Here is a 23,578-nt window from a genome sequence, read left to right on the forward strand (position 1 = left end):
GTTTCCAGATATTTTCGATCGGGGAAGGGGGGACTAATATCAAGCAGGGGAGGACCCAACAGGAAATCAGAACATCTGAAGAGAAGAACTGGAAAACCATTGAAAAAAACAGTCACAGACCGTCGGGCACAAACGTTTAATAGGCCCAGCCGACCTTTTTGTTTTTTCTGTAATTTCCTTCTTTTAGTTATATTTATCCTGGACTTTCACAGAGGTTTACAAAACACACAGCTTGCATCTTTTTCTGATAAAACTGAGAAACAACATTTCTGTGGTCCTGAGTATTATTTGCCACATTTATGTCAGGATCTTCAATTAAAAGTAAAATATCAGTTTAGCCCTGTTAACTTGTTCAACTTGGTTAATCTAATTTTAACCTTGTTACTATACTATATTTCTAATGGGGTTTTTTTTGGCTCACAAAGGTTTATTTAATAGCTTTGTAATATGAATAGTTTATTTGACCAAAAAATTGGAAATAAATACTGAAATTACCAATAAAAAATTTGCTTAAATTAATACTGTGTTAACTAGAGTATTCAGTAGGAGGGTGACTATTACCATTGATGGGTTGTTTTTCCTAAACACACTGTAGTTATCATAACCAAGTAGCCTAACAGTATAAAAGTTTTAGCATAAAAAAAATAAATTACCTAAAGCAAAAGTAGTCACTACCAAGTGTATGTATACATCACTTTATTGATGCAGCTGGAGATGTATAACCTTTAAAGTAAATGTGCGCAGTACAAAATGCAATGTTTGCATTCAACTGTAAAGAAAAAGCAAAATAACACAGATATACTTTAACAAAGTATATTAAAATTGTACTTCAGTAAAGTTACGCTCCACCACTGGTCCTATCCCTGCTCTCATCCAGTATCGAGAGTAAGGACACTCCCCTGACTTAACGGTAAAACAAACAGAAATGTGCGACAAATACTAGGAGGGGTTGTGCAGATGCTAATTTATTATGTACATATGGCATCAAAAAATAATAAAAATATGACAAACAAGAAGTATTTAGAGAGCTGTTGTTAAATCTCAACGAAACACACACACAAAAAAATGCAGCAATATCCCTAGCACTGTCTTATGTACAAATTCCCTTTCATTCAAATAAAAACACAAAGAGGAAATGTTCTTAATTCAAAAAGCATTAGATGGTAGTTTGTAAATTGCTAGTGTATCTTCAGCCAGTGTGAGCCAGTAATGAATCATTAAGGAAAGGTGCATAGCAGCAAGATTAATGAGACTGAGCAATGCTGGAGAAGTACTCCAGCATGTCCTGGATTGTAAACTCCATAGTGATCCCAGAGCCAGGGTAGCACCTGCCTATGAGATCTTCAAAGTGCTTGTACTGACGGATGAACTCGTCTTGCATGGAGTGCCACACCACCTAGAGGAATAGACAGGAAGTGCAACAGTTCAGAGGCAGGAAGAGGCATGCAATGATTTTAATCCCCTAAACTGTTTTTTTTCTCACCTGCAGCAGACTTTCTTCTTCACACAGGTGTTTGTCCACCTTCTTATAAAGATTGTCGAGTCCCTTTTTCACCTCTTTACCAGGATACTCTTTGATTACTTTTCGCAGCTCTTGCTTGTTGAAGGCCAGCTGATAGCTCACCTCCTCCTCACGAACACCCTGGGCTACACGTGCTTCAACTCCTTCAAAGAAATGCTGCAAGCGAGATGACAGTTTGCCTGTTATAAAACTCTGCTTATATTCGTAATACTCCAACTCAGGCTAATAAAGATGACTGAATTTTGTGGTCACTTTAACTCTTCTCACATTCAGTTTTTCTAGAGGCTGGCCCAGAGAATTGATTACGTAAGACTGTAGATGGTCTGTGTATTTGTGCTTGGCCTCTCGTCTCTCTGCATCCAGGCAGGAAATCTTTAGACGTGACAGCGTAGAAAAGATGTGGTGGAAATTCTCCATCATCACGACATCTCGTGGTGTTTTCTGGCTTTCATTGGCAACCTTCTCCACTGAGAAGACAATAAACAAGTCAGAAATTCCAGGACACCACATCAACTTCACATGATCCTTTTCCAATAAATAAAAACTTGCTTAATGATCAGTGGTCTCACCGTTCATGAAGACGGCCCTGATAAGCTTAACGTAAGCTTTGTCCAGGTCTCCTCGACGCTCTGCATTGCGAAATATGGTTTCAGCCAGTTCAGCGAATTCCTCAAACCCAGTGACAAAAGGCAGGATACCAACTTTGCTCTTCTTGGATATCTTAAATTCCTCCATTTGTCGGATCTGATTAGACTGTAAAAAAAGAAAAGAAAGAAAGTTAAAATTTATTCCCAAATTCAGCCCAGCAATGACTCCTTTGACTGAAAACAAACAAATAAACAACAACACTAGTAATTTCCCACAGGCCCTGGATTATCACAGAAAATGAATTCTGAGTAAAATTTTGCTTGGCCTTTTCACAAAATGATACTACTGTTATGATTTTTGAGGAGTAGATCGCTATAAATAAATTCCTCAGCATCAGAAAACTACACTTTGCCTTTATGACTTCATTGTAAACTCACGTGTTTGGTGTCACAACACTGAATGCAATATCCAGGCATGAGTAGCCGTGCTGCACAACCATTCCTGACCCACAGTCACCCAGCTGCAAGGCTTTCTACCACTTTAGTGACTCCAGGTTTAAGGCACGTCTGTGTTGCCCTTACCTTTCAGACCCAGAAACTTTGTCCCTCTTTTATACTATTTTGTGGAGTTTGCATGTTATCCCTCAGCCTTTTTGATTTTCCTTCACCTACTTTCACTTCTTCCTACAAGCCAAAGATGTGTTTGTTAAGTGGTGATTCTAAATTGGCTGGAAGTGTGGATGTCAGAGCGTGTTTCTGTCTCTTCGATGGACTGGCGAGTGTCCAGAGTGTACCCCCCCCCTCCACATGACCCCGAGTTGCTTGTGGGTCTGGAGTTGGATAGGCAGTTAAGAAATTAGACAGACACATAGTGTGGCAGCCTTCAATAAACCTACATAATATTCCTTAACCAGACTTGAATTTAGTGATGTCAACAACAACAACAAAAAAGGCACTACTCACAATGCATTTGTCAAAGTTTCTCTTGACAGTCACCAGCACATTTCCCAAAGTTGTGCTGAGATAAGAGGCCGGGTCAACGTTCTCAGCTGTCCACACATGGTGACTCATCTTCACCAGCATGTACAGAGAGTGGAAGCTGTCAATCTTGTCGCCCAAAGCGATGAGGCTGTTGAGCTCTGTCTCGATGCTCTGGAAGATTTTATTCATCATCAGCCGCACTATATCTTTCCTGGAAATAGAAAAAAGAAGCGAACAATTGCATTTAAAAAAAATAAAAAATTACATCAGAAATATTAGCAATGATCTGCAAGAACTCACTCTGATGACAAGGAGTGTTTGTGTTCTGCCTGGGGAGGCTTTTTAGATGGCAAGCTTCCATCGAAATCCTCCGCCTCTGGCTGACAGGACAAAAGAGATCAAACATGACAAACCTAAACAAACATCTGTGGATGCATATATGAATGACACTGGATCTGATAACACGCTAACATCTGTCATCACTGTTTTATTCTACGCTTTCAGGAGAAACAAATGCTCCAGTTTCAGATGCTACCACACAAGTACAAGCACTGCTATTGTTGTGAAGTATTATAATTCATTTAGATGACATTTGATCTTTCTGTTACAGCCATTTCCAGTATGTGATCAAAAAAATACCTGTGCGAGAGGGGGTGCAACTGTCAAATGCTGCTGCAGCTTGAAAAACTTGCTGATGAAGTCTTGTTCTGCAAGACACAAAGGCTCCAGCTCACTGAGGACCTGCTCAAATATCTGCAGAGACAAAAATAAATAAATAAATAAATAAATGTAATTTCTCAGGATGTACACACATGTTGCTTTATTTCCACTCCACTTAAATTTCTGGTAGTGTTACCTTGTCGAACTTGGTCCTGTCGGCCACATCGAGGTCAGAAGCGGACATGTTGCCCATGTCCAGTAGTGATGAAGACTGGGAACGCCGGCTGTTGGAGCCCTGCACTGTGAGCTTATTCAGGCTTGAAGTAGAGCCTGTCAGCTTCCCAGAGCTGCCATGTAGGCCTAATGTAGCACAACAAATATGGTATGAGTTAATGGCTATGTTTTGTGGGAAGGCTAATACAAGTCAGTTTTCCAAAAATTCTACAGTGAAGGAATCCAACTTAACATCAAATTAAATGGTTAGATTTTTGGCATTTGTTACAGAATGTGTGGTAATGTACTGTGATGATTTAGCCCAACCAACCAGGTACAGGGTGAGGTAATGGCTTGTATTGGAACAGCAAAGGGGTTTGATCAGAGGATTCATTTTAGTACAGCCATGTAGTGATCAGAAGCACAGTTGAAAATTGACAGTGGAACAGCTCCATTTCAAATGTCGTACTTACTTTCTGTTTCCTGTTTGAGTGCACTCTCTTTCCGCGGAAGCGTAGCTGCAGCCAGTTAGAAAGGCGGGCATCAAAGACAGACACAGGTTAGGCTTAATACATGCAGCATGGGAGGGGTAAGGCTAGATGTTAGATGTACACATATGCTGACGTGCACCACAGTGACTTAGGTAGTAGCTCGAAAAAACCTTTGGAAAACAAAGTCTTTGTTTTTGTTTTCAGAAGGAAAAGCTAATACAGAGTGCAGAAAGCAGAGTCCTATAAATCTGCCAAACCTAAGCTCATCCAGGGGTTCTGTGCAGATTATACATATTGAGAAACAAAGCATGTAAAGTCCCTGTGCAAAGGGAAAAGGAGACATTACTGAAAGACAAACTTTGGATGCAGGCATAAGATTATAAGATGGAGAAGCCTGCAACAGCAAAGATGGTGGTATAAGAATAATTTCAGGGGGAAAAAAGCTATTTATAATCTTATTTTAAAAGCTAAAGCACATAAATCTTCAAGTGTTTTGTTTTTTAAAATCATATTCAACTGGTGATTCTACAGATGCAGTTTTTAATGCTGCCGTGATCATTAGATAAAGCTTCAAAATAACTGTCCAAATAAGTGTCTAGAGGGATTATCAAGAAGGCTGCCAAGGATGCAGAGCTGTGAGACCTGTTCTAAAAAGATTTTGGTAATGCTTTTGGTACCAGACATGGTGCAGAAATGTTTGTAAAGGTGTGAGAACATAATATAAGAAGAGGATAAAACAGTCAAGAAATGCAACAAAATTCATTCCTTTTGAGTGAACTACATGATGGAAGACAAGCATAGTTCATGTTAAGTTTAACGTGGGAATCATAGCGCTTACCGAACTTGCCCTTCGGGTCTTTGGATGTACCCGCCATTTTTATTTTGGCAACTTCAAAGAACTCTTTGATTTCTCGCTCATACAGTTTGCTCATATATTCAACATATGTCTGTAAAAAAATGAGAGAATATTTGTTAAGATTTACGACTTGTTACAGCTAAAATGTGTATTAACATTTTGGAAAACATACATTCTAGGAAAGCATTATATTATACTAAGAATCATGTGCTCTCTCCTCTTTTCTTTGCTTCTAGTTTATTTCTTAGTCTTTTTTAACCACTCTCTGCTTCTTTAACTGTATTAATAATGCTCACAAATGTCCGCTGTACTATCCAAACCCCACAAAAAGCACACTTCCCAAAATGTCAAACTGTTTCTCAAGTATTTTTGCAAAGTAACACTGCACTGACCCTCGACAGGCCTTCGTACTTCTCCCTGTGTGTGTTCTTCAGCCACTCCATGAGCTTGGCGTAGCGCAGTAAGTCCCTGTGGAGAGGGCTGTGTTTGGGCAGGGTCAGCTCAGCTGTGTGCTGTGACAGGGTTGAGCTCTGGTCATGGCCCTGAAGATCACAGTGAGAACAGATAATCATTAGCAGTATATTCACCAGAAGTATACATTACAGGAGAAAAGTTATAATATGCATTTTTCCATATATGCACGCAAACACATGTTATGCAAAAGGAAGACTTGGCCTGCTTCCTCTTACAATCATCTGAAGCATTACCTTAGTGTACTGGATATCCAAATGATGTTAAAGTAAATAATCTAAGACGTTCTTACACTCCAGAGCCACCACATTCTCAGCCAACTTCCTGAACTGCATCTCTTTTGATACCGAACTGATGTTCTTCCCACTTTCCCCTAAGCTTGTTCAGTCTCTTCAAGACATGCACGCAGACAGGCACAGCATCTTATGATATGAGACTATTAGCAAAGAAGCCACGTTAGCACACAAACATAATGAGCCCTGAGCCGAGGCATTTGCCAGAGGAGGAGGAGGATGGACAGAGCCTCTTCAGCTTTGAGATCAAATGTGAGATGTTCAGTAGTTAGAAATATATCCCATGCAATACATAATGTGCTATGGTGAAAAGCTTGAGCTCTCATGGCATGTATGTTTGAGTTATATGTGAGAATTCAAACATTAGCAAAATGGGGCACGTGGGGATTGCTGTGAGGGTACTCACTGGAAGTGACAGACAGGAGGACCTATAGAACTGAGGGATGGTCATTTTGAAGTGACTGAAGTGGTTGAACTGACACAGAGACAAAGAGCAGAGTGGGATGATTCAAAGTGGGATACACAGAGAATCAAGGATAGGTGAAGGGAGACGATACAAGGAAGCCCAGGAAGTAAGTCTTAACTAAACAGAAAGCTCAGTAGAGGAGAAAGAGAGAGACAAAGAGCTTGGAAAAGCAAAGGATAGACTGATGTCCTCCATTTCACAGCAGACCAGGGACGAGGATACCAAAACATTTCATTATTAAATCTGCTTACACTACTTTGTTCAGCCAAACATTTACGAAACCAACAAATTTCAACGTTATCAGTACACCTTGTTCAATTTCACAGTTCAGTAGTGCTGGGGGATTCAAGAGACATTTATTCTGATGAGATTTTCCTTCTTTAAATGTTTAGAATAAGACAATGAAAATATATTCCTGACCAAGCTATGCCTGTTACCTGATGAACAAACACATTGTTGAGATGATTCGTGAGGCGGCGAGCAAAGGTGTCTCTCAGTTCAGCAAACAGGAGCTGTTGCTGGTTCACAGCCATGAGTTTTTCATGGCCTGCAGAAAGAAAACAACAAGACTTTAATCTCATTACTTGTTTTTTTTAAAGAGCACCGGCTCATCAACCCAGTCAGCAAGTAATCAAGAAAACGTCATTTTTAAACTTACCTGGTCTGAGAGCCACATTCATACACTGCAGGAGAGCCTCAGAGGCATTGATACAGGCCTCTATACCTTTAGGGGATGTCAGATCTCCCTCCTGTAAGGCCCTGATGTGTCCCTTTGATAAGTCCATGTAGTTCTACACAAGGAAAACAAAATGAAAGTCACAAATCAAAGTGTCGTTGTCTAGCAAAATCTAAATTTGGTTGAAAGTAGAATTGCTCAACTGATCCTCAAGTGGCCTTTTTAGACTGGTTCTAAAAGTGAATTTCATAAACGCAACCTTTTGAACTTTATCAAGTCCTAAAAATCAGGAGTGTGTCTGCTTTGACTATGAAGTGGACATGGGTGGCTTCACCTTAATTTTACTTGTCGTGTGATTAACTGAACTAAAAAGGCGCCCCAAAAGACTTTTTGTACGTTACTTCACTACTTCTTCTTCCTCTGAAAAACAACATGGCCATTCCCCAAAAAGTTTTAAATTTCCAATACCCTCAGATCCACTGAGGCTTAAAGTTTGCTGCTTATTTTGGAAAACATTTTAATGTGCTTCTTACCACTAAGAACTGGATCTCGTCCAGTAGTTTGCCATTGTTGGTGTTGCTGATCTGGATGAGACGATTGCTCTGTGAGATCTGGTCCATTTGCTCCTTCACACTCTGGAGCATCTCTTCATAGCTGCTCAGCTTGCCCTCGATGGTGTCCACCTCTCCCAGTGCCTCATCCAGCAGCTGCATTAGGATATTGACCTGCTTCTCTGATGCCATGATGGACTGAATGTTGGCCTTATTGTAAGAACAGATAAAGAGATATAATTACTATCATTTTCTTTCATTATTAATGAGAGTGGTTTTAGGTCATTAAACAGATGTCACTCTTAAAAATGGACAATGAACTGGCTTTACTCACCCCATCTAAAACCTGAAGCTCCTTGAAGAGCTTCTCAGCAAAAGCCTCTGCATTGGAGATGGCGTACTCGCATGTCACCATCATGCTCTCAATGTCTTGCTCTTCACGGGTGCTGAGTTCCTGGTATTCATCCAGAGCATCCTCATCTCCCCCTGCAACACTCTGGCTCTCACCACTTGGCACAGACTCTAAGCCCAGGAGAAGAGAACAAAAACATGTGCAAGACATAAGTAGAGTGGCAAAGTTCAAAACACATGATATGGCATCTTCAGACTCAATCCAGTTTTCTTCCATTATTGAAAGAACATCTACAGGCACAATTACACTGAGTAAGGGATACCCAGATCTTTCATGGTTTTAAGAGTAAAGCTGTACTTATTTTGTATGAGTGATGAAAGCGTAGCATGACTATGAGCAACAAATGAAAAACAATATTAGATAGTGGCAGGAGGTTGAAAATATGAAGCATGTCTATCAGCTTCCAAGTAAAGAAATTACTGTAATAATTAATCTGTATGCTGAAACAACTGAACTAACAATGTACTTTACTTCTTTTAGCTCCAATTAAACTACAGGTGTGCATTAAATAGTGTGGGATATATTACTAAGGTTATATACTGACATATCCATATGTATGAAAAGGGACAATTCACAGCAAAATCAAATATAAATATTTTCACTCTGGCCTCTAGAGTGCGACTTGCCCAGTTTTGGAGATAAACAGCTGTAGAGATGCCTTGAGGAGCTCAGGTAACAACATAAGTACATTTTAAAACTCTGCATCAATATCTTTCCATAGTATTATGATCCAATTACTTAAAAAATGTACCCACCAGGTTAAGAGCAGTTTCATGTAGGAACTATTTTCAACCTGATAAACTACACCCAACAAAAGGAAGTACACACATAGTCATGAGAAGAAGTTCATGCTCAAGGCTCAAGAAAATGACACAGGATCTACACATGAAAGGAGACCTATTATACTTTCCTACGATTTTCAGATGTGGCTACTCATTAAGAAAGGTTTCAAATAAGTCAGTCAGTATATATATGCTAGAAAACCCGATAAACCAAAGGCTCATGCTTCAACCTGCTTGCTTTTAAGTACATTTATGCTCAATTAAGAGGGTTTTTTTTACTCTTGTATCTCTATGATGTCAAATAGAAGTAAGAGTGCTTGGTCAGTATAGACAGCAAAAGGCAAATAGTCCCAACATCAAACTGTTTATAACGCTTGTTTTTTTTTGAGCAATTGGCTCATGATTTCTAGAAAGAGGTATACTGCTGATTGTTTCAAAAATATTCTGTGCACATCAAAGTTCACATGATATCTAGTTTAATTATAATCAAGAGAAGACTGGTTATTTCCTCCAAAACTGAGTCCTTCCATCCAATTTTTTTAGTTCAGGGTTGTTGTGGAGCTGGAGCCTATTCCAGCTGTCATAGTGCGAGAGGTGGAATAACACATAGAGACATACAACTATTCACACTCAATTCCACACCTATGGCCAATTTAGAATCACCAATCAACTAAACATGCATGCTTTTGGACTGTGTGAAGAAATCAGAGGTACAGAGAACCCACACAGGTGCAAGGGAAGCATGCAGATTTAATTCAAACACGCTCTTGCTCTAAGGCGATGGCACTCAAAACAATATAAACAGATACACAGCTACAGGCCAGAGGACAAGTATGTAAATTTGATTTTGATACAAACAGTCATTTTAATGTGGAACGAACATGGGAAACAAGGAGATTAAAAACATGATCTAAATGTCTGTAGACAAACAAAATGAATCATTTCTATTTACTTTCTAAGGACAACGAGCCAAATAGCAGCAGTTTTAAGGAGGTGAAAGTCTCTGGTGAGAATGGTGGTTTGATGTAATGAAAACACATGAGGAACGAGGAGGGGGAAGTTAAGTCCTACCAACCTTCCGCTTTAGGAAGTTCTGGCCAGAGAAAGTTAAAGAGAAAAAAGTGAGAATAAAGAAAGACTTTAACACAGAAAACCATACCACAAACCAGGAAACAGAGAAGAGGCAGAATCTTTTTGAAAACATGCCATTAAAAATTTTACTTAAAAAGAAAAATCCAGGTGGAATTCTCACTTCCATATTAGATTACCTCAAATATGTGCACTCTAGTGTCAACGGCAGTGGTTTGAGATAAACAGACACACCTTTAAGCAAATGCAATCAAATTGTAGCAAGAGGCATGCCGTCACAGGGATGGCTAATGGTGGAGTATTTATTTACGCACCTTCAAGCAGCTGAGAACTGACATTCACAAACTCCACCTTCTTCCTCAGATAACGCTGGTTCAGCTTCCAGATGCAGGAAATGAAGGAGTTTTTTTCAGCTGTACTGCTGGCCACCCACCGGTAAACTTTCTCAAAATGAAGATCAAACTCAGGATTTTCCTAAACCATAAAAGTAAAAACAATATCAGCTTTGAAAACATGTTTTCTAAGTGAAAACACAAAAAAAAGGTCAGAGAAATGTATTATTTCTCACCTTGCTTGCATCTTTGGCATCTACTTCTGTCAAGTCTCTGAGCTCCCAGGTCTGCTGTCGCTTGTAGAAGTCCCCCTTGTCCGATTTTTTCACTTTTACTACTTTAACCTGGACAGGCCTCTCTGTGGTAACTGGAAGAGCAAAAAAAACCAATTACTTAAAAAATTACTTCAAAAGGCTTCTTATCCTTACACATTATTTACAGCCATTTATATGGTGACTACCTGTAGCACACAAGAAGCAGTTCTTCTTCTTTTTTCCTGCTTTGCAGACATTAACAATGCCAAGGAGACGCTCATCATTGGGTGTGAAGATGTCCCTCTGGAGAGCATGCTTTATGGCTGTCATGATGGATGCTGTCATACAGAGACCATGACATAAATAAATGCTTCTTTCAACTTCAGGTACTTGGAAAGTTAAAGCTGGTTGTCTGTTTTAGGGACTTTGAATGGTTATCCACACCTTAATTTCATCCTGAGTGGACTACTTGAATAGATTTTATTCAAGTATCAGTCTGTCACTGCCTGGGTGACTACAGCAGGTCCAAAACACAGCAGCTTGGCCCAAGCAAGTTTTTTTTAATCGGATGTTTCCTAGAAGCACATTGTTACTTTTTAAGAAAAATGCTATATAAATAAAGTTTATCATTTCCTTCATACAGAAAATTTTGGTGATTGCCCCAAAGAAGTTTAGCCTCTCCCAAAGAGGTTTTTATACTCTTTTGGGAAATTTTTGTGTATCAAATGGTAAGAAATAACAGGATGCACACTGCAGTTTAATAAGGTAACATCATTTCACTGCCTTAACTATAACTGATGTGCCAAAAAAAATGATAAGTAGTATCATATAAAAATTATTTGATTTTGATATTATTATATTATTTTATATTTATTTCACATTTATATATCCTGTATTTATCGAGGTAAAAAGTATAACTGACACTAAAAATGCCTTTTCCAAGACAGTTCCATAAAGATCTTTTAATGTAGAAGACGGAGTAGGTACAATAGTGCAAAGTCATCAGGATACTAGAAAAACTGATTTCTTTATTTTATATATAGTGGTGTGAAAAAGTGTTTGCCCCGTTCCCGATTTACCATTTTCTTGTAAGCTTGTCACGCTTAAATGCTTCAGATCATCAAATAAAATTAAATATTGGAGAAAGATAATATAAGTAAACAAAATTCAGTTTCTAAATGAAGGTGTTTATTATTAACTGGTTGGGCCACCCTTAGCAACAACTGCAATCAAGTGTTTGCAATAACTGGCAGCAAGTTTTACAGCACTGTGGATTAATTTTGCCCCACTCATTGTTGCAGAATTGTTGTAATTCAGCCACAATCGGATTCAGGTCAGGAGTTTGACTAGACCAAAGTCTCAAGTTTGTTCTTATTAAGCCATTCAAGGGTGGACTTGCTGGTGTATTCTGGATTGTTATCCTGCTGCAGAACCCAAGTGGACTTTAGCTTGAGATCACGAACAGATGGTCGGACGTTCTCCTTCAGGATGTTTTGATAGAACCATGAATTCTACTGTCCATTTACCACAGTAAGTCTTCCAGATTGTGAGGCCGCAAAACAGCCCCAGACCGTCACACCACCATCACCACATTTTACTGTTGGTATGATGTTCTTTTTCTGAAACGCTGTGTTACTTTAAGCCCAATTAAGATCAAAATGAAGGGTGGTCAAGATGTACATTTAGTTTCATATCCCTGATTGAAGAGGTTACGTCAATGCACATAAATAGTCGCTTTGTGTCTTTGTGCATTTCTAACGCTGACATATTTAAAGGACGTCGATTAAAACTACAACACAGTGCCCCAAAAACTAAAATAAACGTGCTTTCGAGACAGCTGGTGAATACTGCAGCCCTGAACCCAGAGACATCGGTGACCCTTCCTGCTGTCCTCTCTGTCGGTTAGCGTCTGTTAGCTGGACAAAGCTAGCTGCTGCTGTTAGCATAAATGACGCCGGTTGCATAAACCAGGCGAAAAGAGTGCGTACACCCGCGAAATACTCGTATAAACCACTGTCAGGGTTTTTATTCAAAATGCACTCTGTGTCCATTTTAACAGAGATATAATACAATAGCGGTTACCTTGTTTTTTCAGCCCTCCAGCCCTACGAAGCACCGCCCTCTTACTTCCTGGTCCTCAGATGGAGCGGTCATGTGACAGCAACATCCTCCTCCACCAGCAAACGCTAAAAATAACACTACAAGTCACATAGATTCTGTGCAGTTGTTTAACAGTTGCTCCTCGTAATATAACAGATCTCCTCGCTACAGAAGTGTAGATTTGTTCTTTATGTTCATTATGTTGAACAACAAAGCATTTATTAGTTGAGTCCTGTACCACATGTTGACGCAATGTCCCACGCACTGAAGTCAAAGTAAACTTTATTGTCATCTCCGCTACATACAGTCCAGTATATAGAGAGACGAGACGACGAGGCTCCAGTTACAGCAGTGCAAATAAACAAACAACAAATATAAGAAGAGTAAGAAAATAAATATACACTTTAGGACCAGGGGTAAAGGGATCAATAACGATTTAAAATTTATAATTTACAGTTTGATGATTTAAAGTCTCACACACAACCTGTCGACAGGGCAGTGGGGCCGGCTGCTTCCAAATAGAGCACATTTCATTCATAATGTTGTAAATCCAAGCCCATTATGTATTCATGATTTGTTCCTGGGTTGTGCGAAATTCCAGAAATACACCTTAGACAAAGTGAATCTGTGAACTAGGGTGTAGGTCAATTAGGTTCATACTGGAGTGCAAAATTAAAACCAATGGAAGATGGACAAGAAAAGTTGAAAGCCATCAGGTGCTCAGTTTAGAAAAAATAGGGGAAAAAAAGAGGAAGAGAAATGAGCAAAAGATAGAGGTAAGCAGATGTGTCATTGGATAATGGCAGGTCATGTATCCTGAAACAATCAGAATCACAATCAGAATACTTTATTAATCCCTAAGGAAATAATGTGGGTTACAGTTGCTCCAAAAAGAAATGGTAAAAATAGTAACAGTACAATACATAATGTTACAGATTTTAATATTAATTAGTCATTGTCAATTGTTGATTTGTCCTGTTCTCATTGTATGACGAATTATGATGGCTGTTTGGTAGCTGTTTGCATACTATGCATACTTTCTCTCTCTTCATGTTGTTAGTGTGTGCGCATTTTTCTCTGGTGAAATTCAGTATGGTTCTGACAACAGTTTTATGTGGTTGGGGGGAGGAGGGGGGGAGGGATGCCAGAGGGAGTGTTCACTCAGGGCGCCAAACAGGCTAGGACCGCCACTGGGTAGACCCTACAATAATACATGCAGAGAAAAACCCCAAAATCATCTGACCCCGCTATAGGCCAGCACTTTGGAGACAGTGGGAAAGAAAAACTCCCTTTTACTGGGAAGAAACCTTCGACAGAACCAGGCTCACGGGCAGCCATCTGCCATGACCAGCCGGGGAGAGAGAAAAAAGATGCGATAAAAGACATGCTGTGGAAGAAAGCCAGAGATTAATAACAAGATTCATTGAAGTATGATTCAAGTATGATAAATGAAACCAAAATATGAAACTCTGAGATATCTGTAAAACTACTCCTCTAAAACACTGCCAGACAACAAAATGTTTTATTTTCTGTTAAATTATTTTTCTCTGATAGTGAGTATTCCCTTTGTCTTAAAAATAAATGTAAAATCAAAATCATTGAGTCTGCTGTGATCAAGTGTCAAGCTGTGGAACACATAAGTGCAGTTTTGATAACCAAATATGTCTTTTATGACTTAAAGAAGTCAAATTTACCAAAGCAATAACTTTGACACCCTTGCTCAAATAAATGATCTGAATATATGTAGCTTTCATAATCTCATAACTATGTACTTTTTAATTATGGCAGGAGAAAAAAAGGTTTATGCCCTAAACAGAGGAAAGAGGAAAGTTTTGTAGTGAGACATCCATTTCTGTCACTTCAATTAATTCAAGAAGGGTCAGCCATCTGCCATGACCAGCTGAATAGAACATGGCTTTACCCAGTATAGGTCAGCTGGACAGCAGGAGGGGTGCATAAAATGGTTAGAACTGCCAAAGTGCAATAACCATTTTGATATTGACTAAAATATCGTGTAAATTAAAGTAACATCGTGAAGTTATATACATTGTCTTTGAACTGAGATTCAAAAATAGGAGCCTTCCTAGCTACCAAAATATTTCATTCCTTGCTGGTGGCTCAACTTTCTCAGGCGATGACAAAATTTCATGTCATTCAAACATGATCAAACATGATAAGGACAGCAGGTGGCATTATTAAGCCACGAAATAGATATTATTTCTATACTTTCAATGGCTTATGTGTATTTTTTTTTTCATAAATACACTGGCCAAACACCATGTGTTTAAGAACACGAGGGTGTTGTCAGTATTGTACAGATGAATTTGCCTTTTTTTGCATCAATAAAATTATATTTGTGGTCCAGTTTTATAGCAAAAGTCCACTGAGGCCATACAGAGACCCGAAGCAAACCAATAAACAAGTCAAATGAATGTCAACACAATGAGTCAGAGATGTGACACAGATTAAGATCAAGGATTAACATTGATCTGCAGACAATGCCTTGAGGTAAATGGCTGTGTTGAAGTTATTGTGCAGAGACAATGCTGAATCTCCCAGCTGGCGTATGTAGCGTGCACTGTCACCATCAGTTAGCTTCAGAGCTACTTGCTCAGTGTGATGAAATTGGGAGATTTCAAAACACATCCAAAGTGTACAATGGGTGCTTTCATATTTTCATTTCCACCACTTGTCATGTGTCATAAACTGTGCCTCATATGTCCAAGTTAAAGAAACTATAAAAGTCATGCATTATTTAGGGAAATGAATACAGCATCAGTGTAGGATGTGATGAAAACCTCTGTTGTAGCTCATTGATGTACATTGTACAGACATGAAAACATTTTATGGAGTTATGGCTGTAATAATGGAAATATCCACGGAGTATAATACACTATAGAGGAATATGTAGAGGAATTTAAGTCTTGGCCAATTCTGCTTCATACATTTAAATAACGTTTAATCTGTAAATATTTTGTGACAATTACACACATTTAGTCACAGAAAAAGAACTAGTGTATTTTGGGGGGGTTATTTTTTGTGTAAAAATAACACTGTTTACAGCCCATGTGTGCAATATACACCTTTTTATTTATTTATTGTTTTCTTGTCTATGGACAAGTCTGTAACATGACCCACAGCACAGCATTAAAAGGCTAACTATTTTTCCAGCTAAAAACAACTCGCAGCTACACATACATTACAAAATATACACACACTGTAATTGTCTTCATTTTTTTCCACCACCACCTCATTTTAAGGGTTCACTCAGAGCTTCCACATATGTCTTCCTTTTATGTGAATGCGAAAGTTTATAATGGTCGGTACTGACGTTGATGTTCCTAAAACAGAGCGATGCTTTTGCAGTCGCAGGAACTTCAAACTTACTGAATTGTGATAACTGCCGTTTAGTGGGCATAGCATCAATTAAAAGTACTCAATTTAGAGGAACAAAACAAAGTGGAACCTGCAGGTAAGAATTTTCCCCAACTCGTGTCAGGAGGCCATTTCTATGATGTGGGCGCCCCGGTGACATGCACGGGGTGACATGCAGATGTGACAAAACAAAAGGGCTTTTCACGCTGGTGCTGCAGTGTCAGAGGACGGTGATTGCATCTGTGTAATCTACATTTGACATTCACACTGGTGATTAAAGGCTGATAGCATTTTCTGCTTCTGTGTCTGTTTCATTTGGTATCAGGATGACATTTTCGGCAGCCTTTAATATGCTTGAAGAAGGCATCATTGGTATTGTTTTCAAGTCAATTCAATTCAGTTTTATTTATATATTGTCAAATCACAACAACTGTTGCCGCAAGGCACTACATATTATAAGGTAAAGGCTGTGGCGACAGTGGGAAAGAGAAACTCCTTTTTAATAGGAAGAAACCTCTGGCAGAACTGGGTTTAGGGAGGAGCAGACATCTGCCATGACTTATTGGGGGTGAGGAGAGGGAGACAGGGCAAAAGACACACTGTGAAAGAGAGCCAGAGATTAATAATAATTAATAATAATTGATTTTAATGCGGGCAGCACGGTGGCACGGTGGTTAGCACTGTTGCCTCACAGCAAGAAGGTCCTGAGTTCAATTCCACCATCAGGCCGGGGTCTTTCTGTGTGGAGTTTGCAAGTTCTCCCCGTGTTTGCGTGGGTTCTCTCCAGGTACTCCGGCTTCCTCCCACCGTCCAAAGACATGCAGCTTGTGGGGATAGGTTAATTGGATAATCCAAATTGCCACTAGGTGTGAATGTGCAAATGAATGTGAGTGTGAATGGTTGTCTGTCCCTATGTATTAGCCCTGCGACAGGCGACCTGTCCAGGGTGTACCCCGCCTTTCGCCCTATGACAGCTGGGATAGGCTCCAGCACCCCCCGCCACCCTGAAAAGGATAAGCGGAAGCGAATGGATGGATGATTTTAATGCATAGTGGTGTATAAAAGAGGTGAGTGAAGAAGAAACTGGGAAGCCCCCATCAGCCCAGGACTATTGCAACATAACTAAGGGCTCAGGGCCACCTGATCCAGCTCTAACTGCATACTAGAGTTTTAAGCCTAACCTTTAAAAAGTGTCTGTCAGCTGAATCCAAACTGGGAGCTGATTCCACAGAAGAGGGGCCTTGAAAGCTGAAGGCTCTGCATCCCATTCTACTTTGAAATACTTAGACTGCAGGCTAACTTGTGGTTAGTCTGAGAGCAAAGTACTAATTTGGGGTCATATGGTACTATGAGGTCGTTGAGATTAGACTGGGCCTGAATGTTCAAAATTTTGTATGGGAGGAGAAGGATTTTAAATTCAGCATTTTGGATCAACTGAAGTTTTTTCGGGGAGTTTTTAGAACAATCTCATGGTAATCAAGAACAATACTCCAGCCTAGAAGTAATAAATACTAGACGCGAACCAGTTTTTCACTTCAGACAGGATGTTTCTATTTTTTCCAGATATTATGTAAATGCAAGAAAGAAGTCATATACATTTGTTTAATATGCACATTGAAGGACATATTCTGGTCAAAAATGAGTTGAAGATTCCTCACAGTGTTACTTGAAGCCAAGGTACTGCCGAGTAAGTATCTAAGACTCATATTTATTGTAATGTCAGGACTCACACAAAATATTAAATTAGTATTCATACAGGGTAACTTTTATTGGTCTTTTATTGGCAGCAGTCTTTTATTAGTTGTTTTAATTTTTTTTTGAAAATCAGACAGCAAGCTGTAATAAACTCCTATTCAAATGTATGTTGATGGAAGTTTTCTTTTGCCACTCTTTTCCCTCTCAACTCCCATCATGTTTCTTTAGCTGTTAAATTATGGATCAAGTATGTAAATGATAGTGACACTTGACTCTTGGAGCAACACAGCAAAGCACTCACATGAAAACTTGTATGAATGGCATCCCACTTGAGTAACCTCATCCCAACATGAGGGCTTTGCTCATCACTGGCAAATTACACATAAAGAAGAACATGCTAGTCATCCAAAGCGAAGTAAGCATGAGAGCTGCTATTACATGAGCAATGCTCCATGTAGAGCTCTTTGCTCATTATGAGGGTCAATAATGTGTGCGATTTTGTTTTGAAGTAATCATGTAATTTAAAATGTGCGCGCCTCTGTGTTACCCGGTGTGCTCTGCTGATTGTTTATGTAGCTTCCTGAAACATGGAAAAATATAAATTGGGAAATTGCTGTCATTATGACCGAAAAGTGAGTAGTTTTGCAGGACTTAGGACCCAGACACTGAGAGGGAGAGCAAGGGCACGAAAAGCAATTCTTTTGTTTTGGGCTGTTATTGTTGGATAAATTCTTTTCTTTCTTGCTTTTTTTTTTAGTCTAGTCACAGATTTTTATTTTTATTTTTACTGGCATGAAAATGCTTCCATAGACTTTGTGTGAAACAAAAACAAAAAACTTTCAAAACCATAACATTTTTTTTTAGGTAAATGCAAAGTGGTGTATAAACACAAAGAGTATAAAATCCAAGTCTCAGACTACCCCCTAAGACCAAGCACCTGGCGACAGTGACAGAAAATCTCATTTTTAACAAGGAGGAACATCCAGCATGGAGGGACAGCCACCAGTTGGGAAAGAGTGAAAAACAAGAGAGCAGATGCACACAGGACAAAAGACACACAGGAACAAGAGCCAGAGTTACTAATGAAAAATAAAATATGTTGTATAAACAAATGGAGAGTGAAATGAAGTGAGTGAAGAAGAAACAGTGCATGATGGGAAGCCTTCAGCATCATAAGATTAACTAAGGGAGGATTCAGGACCACCTGATCAGCCTCAACTGTATGCTTCATCAAAAAGGAAAGTTTCAAGCCTAATCTTAAAAGTAACGAGGATGTCTGTCTCCCGAATCCAAACTGGGAGCTAGTTCCACAGAAGACAGGTTGGAAAGCTGAATGCCTCCCATTCTACTTATAGAAACACTGGTAACAACAAGTAAGCTAACATCCTGCAAGCAAAGTGCTTTATTTTGCCAATATGGTAATGATTTGGTGTGAAGGCCCTGATTATGTAAGACCCTGTATGTGAAGAGAAGGATTTTAAATTCAATTGTGGATTTAACAGGTAGCTAAATCCACAATGAAGAGAGGCTTATATGGAAGAAATGCAGTTACTCTTTCTAGTCCCTGTCACTACTCTTGCTGCATCATGTGATTTTTATTGCAGGACAATAAAAATCACATGATATGATAGTCCAGCGAAGAGGTACAGGAAAGAGGATAGTTCTAGTTTTAGAGATATTGCAAACTACAAGAAAGTAGAAAACACCTCAATTCTCCAATTACGAAGTATCCATATAAGGTATATTTGTAATCTGTGATCATATTAAGATAATAGATTCTGGAGCCTATCTCTGCTGACAGTGCCCAGTAGACCTTGGATAAGCTGCAAGTCCACTGCAGTGCTAATACAGAGAATCCACTAACTACACACTCTTGCATCCACGGCCATGCGCAGTGCATATAGTCACCACCTAACCTAACATGCATGTATTTGAAATGTAACAGGACACAGGAGTATGCAGAGACAACCCATGCATGCACATGCAGAGCATGCAAACAAAACAAAAACCAGTAGGTTCAAACCATCGTCTTGTTCTAAGGCGAAAGTGATAATAAATGAATCACCAATGTGTCTTGTGTGCGATGCAAAGTGTTTCACGAGTCCAAATTATACTGTGTATAAACCACAGTATTGGCTAACTGACAGTTATAATGGCATCATCATGTGTTGGACTTTAGGCCCTGTGATATACTAAGTCAGTCAACAGCTTGCTATTGCTTCATGTGTTAAATATGTGATATTAGCAACATCAACTCTTGGATTAAGTTCAGGAAAATATATTTCCTTTGATTTAGTATGTGGCATTTCAGAGTTCCCCTATTATATTATTTCCAGCTAATCTGGTGGCATATAGATAAATAATAAAGTAGCTAGCTGATGATCCAATAAAATGATTGTGAAATAAGCTCAAAGTGACTATGGCAACGGGAAATCATCTGCACTCTGCAGTGTGAACAGTTTTTAAAGTTTTTTATTTTATTAGACTAGAAATATTTTTATTGTACAAAACACAGCATTGGTTGGGCTATCAACAGAGGCTGAATTTGATTGTATTACAAACATAAACATATTGAAGGGAACAAAGGATCTTTGTCAAAAAACTGTAATAAGTGTGGGACATTTCCCATCGATTATGGTGAGGGGAAGAAGATTGCCTTCTGTTGACATTAATTTAGCAGATTCTGCCTACACAGGAAGTTGTAAATGTGCCTGGTCTGAATGCAGTAGTCAGTGTAATGATAAAACATAATAATATTTATAGCCACGTGTTGAAGTATGACTGCAGATAATCTCCTGTAATATATGAAAAAATTGATTTCTGTTACTTGATACGACCAACATATGTAGCAGCATTCAAAAGTAAAAATAATTAGAATCACAGTAAAGACCTCCTTTAGTTTGTTGTTTGATTAAGTTAGTTTTCTCTTTTTTTACATGTGATGTCAAACCTGGTGATTTAATTTTCAGTTCAATTTAAGCTTTAGAATATTAACATGGATTGTTACATGAATAAAACTAATAATATACAAAAATCTTTATAGTTATTCTATATATTTATTCAGAGATTTTTCTTCATAAAGCCACTGCTGAACTGGAATTACATTAACATTTTACATAACACAATGAAAATTTCTTTGTTAGTTATGTACATATTTTAAAAGCCCATTATTTCACTTTCACACTAGTTTGCAGGATGATTCTCACAATTTTTTTATTGCTTTGATTTTCTTCATGAGAAAACACAATAAACTTAGAGGTTTGTCATATTTTATAAAGTTAACAAATCATCTTTGATGACTTGCTAATACGTTACGCTCCCTGCTAATTTTCCTCATTTCCAACCATGAACATCATTTAAAACATCCTGCTACTGTGTAAGAAATTGATGCGTTTTGGTGGGTCTAATTTTTTTTAATACTTTAATTGATGACACTGGGCCCAGTAGTTACAGTAAAGGTTTCTGGTTGAGCTGATGAGAATTATTATTCTTGTCATCTTAGCACAAACCGTGGACACAAGAAGAAAAGGCTGGCCCTGTCCACTTTTTTGCTGTGCAATAAGCTTTAGAACCAAAAAACCTGAAAAACCATAGAAGACACCTAAAGTACATAGCGACAGAATTATTGCCTTAGTGAAGAAAAACCCCTTCCAAAATCTAGCCGGCTGAACAACGCTCTATGTAGGTGAACATTAAGAGATTCTTCAAATATAACTATACTCTCGGCTCAGATTCAGCTAAGTTGATCAGACGGTACTTCATCTCAACAGAAAATAATACTGCAAAAGCAAGTCAACGGTTTCTCAACGCAAATAAAAGACATACTGTATTATTCAATGGCCAATTACTCAAGTCAAAACTGCAAGCACAACAAGCAGTAACTGAAGACAGTTACAACTACAGTAAAGTCCTAGCAGAGTAGGGGAGACCGGGGATAGTTGTAACGTGGGTCAGTTGTAACACTTCCAATTTCTCCAGTCAGGGCTAAGTTTCAAATGATGTGACTCATCCTGTGCATGCCCAATTCAGTTCTGCTATCACATGTGAAAAATCAGCACATTTTGTCAAACACAGACAATTTAACACGAAAAAAAGTAATTTGTATGGCAAAAAGTAAGTTTTTCTACTTTATTTCAATTTCTAATAGCATTATTTGCTTTTCAGTTAAACTCATCAAACTTAAATTGTGTTATTTGTATGTCTATGGGGATATATTCTGTGTAGGTCTTTAGTGCTAATGTTTTAGCCGTTGGCTGTAATGTTAGCTAGTTCATGGCTATAGGAGTCTGGGTCAGTTGTAACAGCAACAGTCTGGGTTAGTTGTAACAATAATGCAGATGTTACAACTTACCACACTATTACTTTAACTTATATTAAACAAGTTGGGGCAACGACATCAGCAGAGAGAGGTTCACTGGTTTCATTTGTATATGCGGTTAATGCCATTGGCAACACAATTACTTCACTGTTTGTGTTCCCACACATACATTATGCAGACCACTGTGTCAGAGATGGACCAGTAGGAAGTACTGGTAGTGGAAATAAATCAGGATGGGTGCAAGAAACAGATTTCCTCATCTTTCTGAAGCACTTTGCAAACCACACCAAGGTAAGCCATGATAAAAAGTAATGGAATTGCGATGCTGGTGAACAACTACATTTTTCCAGCTTCATTGTTATGTTCAAAATTGGTGCAAGAGTTGTAGGTTATAATGCCCACTGAGCCAATGAGGCCAAACTCAAGGAAGACCAACCAAAATTAATGAAATATTCAGTTGCAGAAAATTCCATAACTTGTCTTTTTTGGGGGGTTGGAATATGTTCAAAAGCTAGATTTCTGCATTCTGTCACACACACACATAACTACATAAATGGCTCTAAGTGCATTCATGTGTTGAATAAACAAAGATTACATGTTAATGTTTTGTTAGTACCCTTATTTCATTGTGTTACATTTCACCCCAGGATATGTTACAACTAACCCAGACTATGGGGTTAATTGTAACATTTCACTCTTTGTGTTTGAGACCATACCATGCAATGGGTAATTGTGCTGTTTTTCAACGTTGGATACCCTTCCCATCGCACCGCGGATGACGTCAGTGCGCACACTGTGTCTGAGGAGGATGTGCGGAGGTGCTTCAGGAAGGTGAACGCACGCAAAGCTACTGGTCCAGACGGGATTCCCGGCCGCGTCCTCAAGTCATGCGCGGCTCAGCTGGCTGGAGTGTTCACGCACATCTTCAACCTTTCCCTCTCTCTGTCTGTAGTCCCAGCCTGCTTCAAAATGGCCACCATCGTCCCTGTACCCAAATCCTCCACCATCTCCTCATTGAACGACTGGCGACCTGTAGCCCTGACTCCCATCGTAAGCAAATGCTTCGAGAAGCTGGTCAGGGACTTCATCTGCTCTGCACTACCCGACTCACTGGACCCTCTACAGTTTGCATACCGCCACAACAGGTCCACTGATGATGCCATAGCCCTGACACTACACACTGCCCTGTCACACCTGGAGAAGAGAGACACGTATGTGAGAATGCTGTTTGTAGATTACAGCTCAGCATTCAATACCATCGTTCCCTCGAAGCTGGACAGGAAACTGCAGGATCTAGGACTGAGCAGCTCCCTCTGCAGCTGGATCCTTAGCTTCCTGTCTGACAGACGCCAAGTGGTCAGACTGGGCAGCATCACCTCATCCCCCATCACACTGAACACTGGTGCTCCACAGGGGTGTGTACTGAGCCCTCTCCTGTACTCACTCTACACCTA

General features: G+C 39.2%; 1 protein-coding gene across 4 annotated transcripts; it reads right to left on the bottom strand.

Annotated features, from left to right (window-relative positions):
- Nucleotides 1-679: 679 nt before the first annotated feature.
- On the bottom strand, nt 680-12,845 carry exoc1 (exocyst complex component 1). Of its 4 annotated transcripts, XM_085265084.1 has the most exons (21): nt 12,719-12,845; nt 10,843-10,974; nt 10,619-10,749; nt 10,365-10,524; nt 10,037-10,054; nt 8,102-8,289; nt 7,750-7,977; nt 7,199-7,331; nt 6,978-7,087; nt 6,481-6,549; nt 5,703-5,852; nt 5,293-5,401; nt 4,437-4,481; nt 3,947-4,110; nt 3,730-3,843; nt 3,391-3,470; nt 3,073-3,301; nt 2,092-2,275; nt 1,790-1,989; nt 1,484-1,678; nt 680-1,396 (listed from the first exon to the last, which is right to left on the bottom strand). In XM_085265084.1, exons 2-21 carry the CDS (start codon nt 10,964-10,966, stop codon nt 1,244-1,246), a joined length of 2,784 nt encoding a protein of 927 aa, XP_085121210.1. In that variant the 5' UTR covers nt 10,967-10,974; nt 12,719-12,845; the 3' UTR covers nt 680-1,243. The 4 variants fall into 4 exon arrangements, with proteins under 4 accessions (XP_085121210.1, XP_085121206.1, XP_085121208.1 ...); XM_085265080.1 differs by lacking the exon at nt 6,481-6,549; XM_085265082.1 differs by lacking the exons at nt 6,481-6,549; nt 10,037-10,054.
- Nucleotides 12,846-23,578: the final 10,733 nt, after the last annotated feature.

Source organism: Mchenga conophoros, linkage group LG23 (genome assembly GCF_057382185.1).
Source record: "Mchenga conophoros isolate Kocher_MC1m ecotype Shallow Benthic linkage group LG23, M_conophoros_male_GT1.1, whole genome shotgun sequence".
Taxonomy (NCBI): Eukaryota; Metazoa; Chordata; class Actinopteri; order Cichliformes; family Cichlidae; genus Mchenga; species Mchenga conophoros.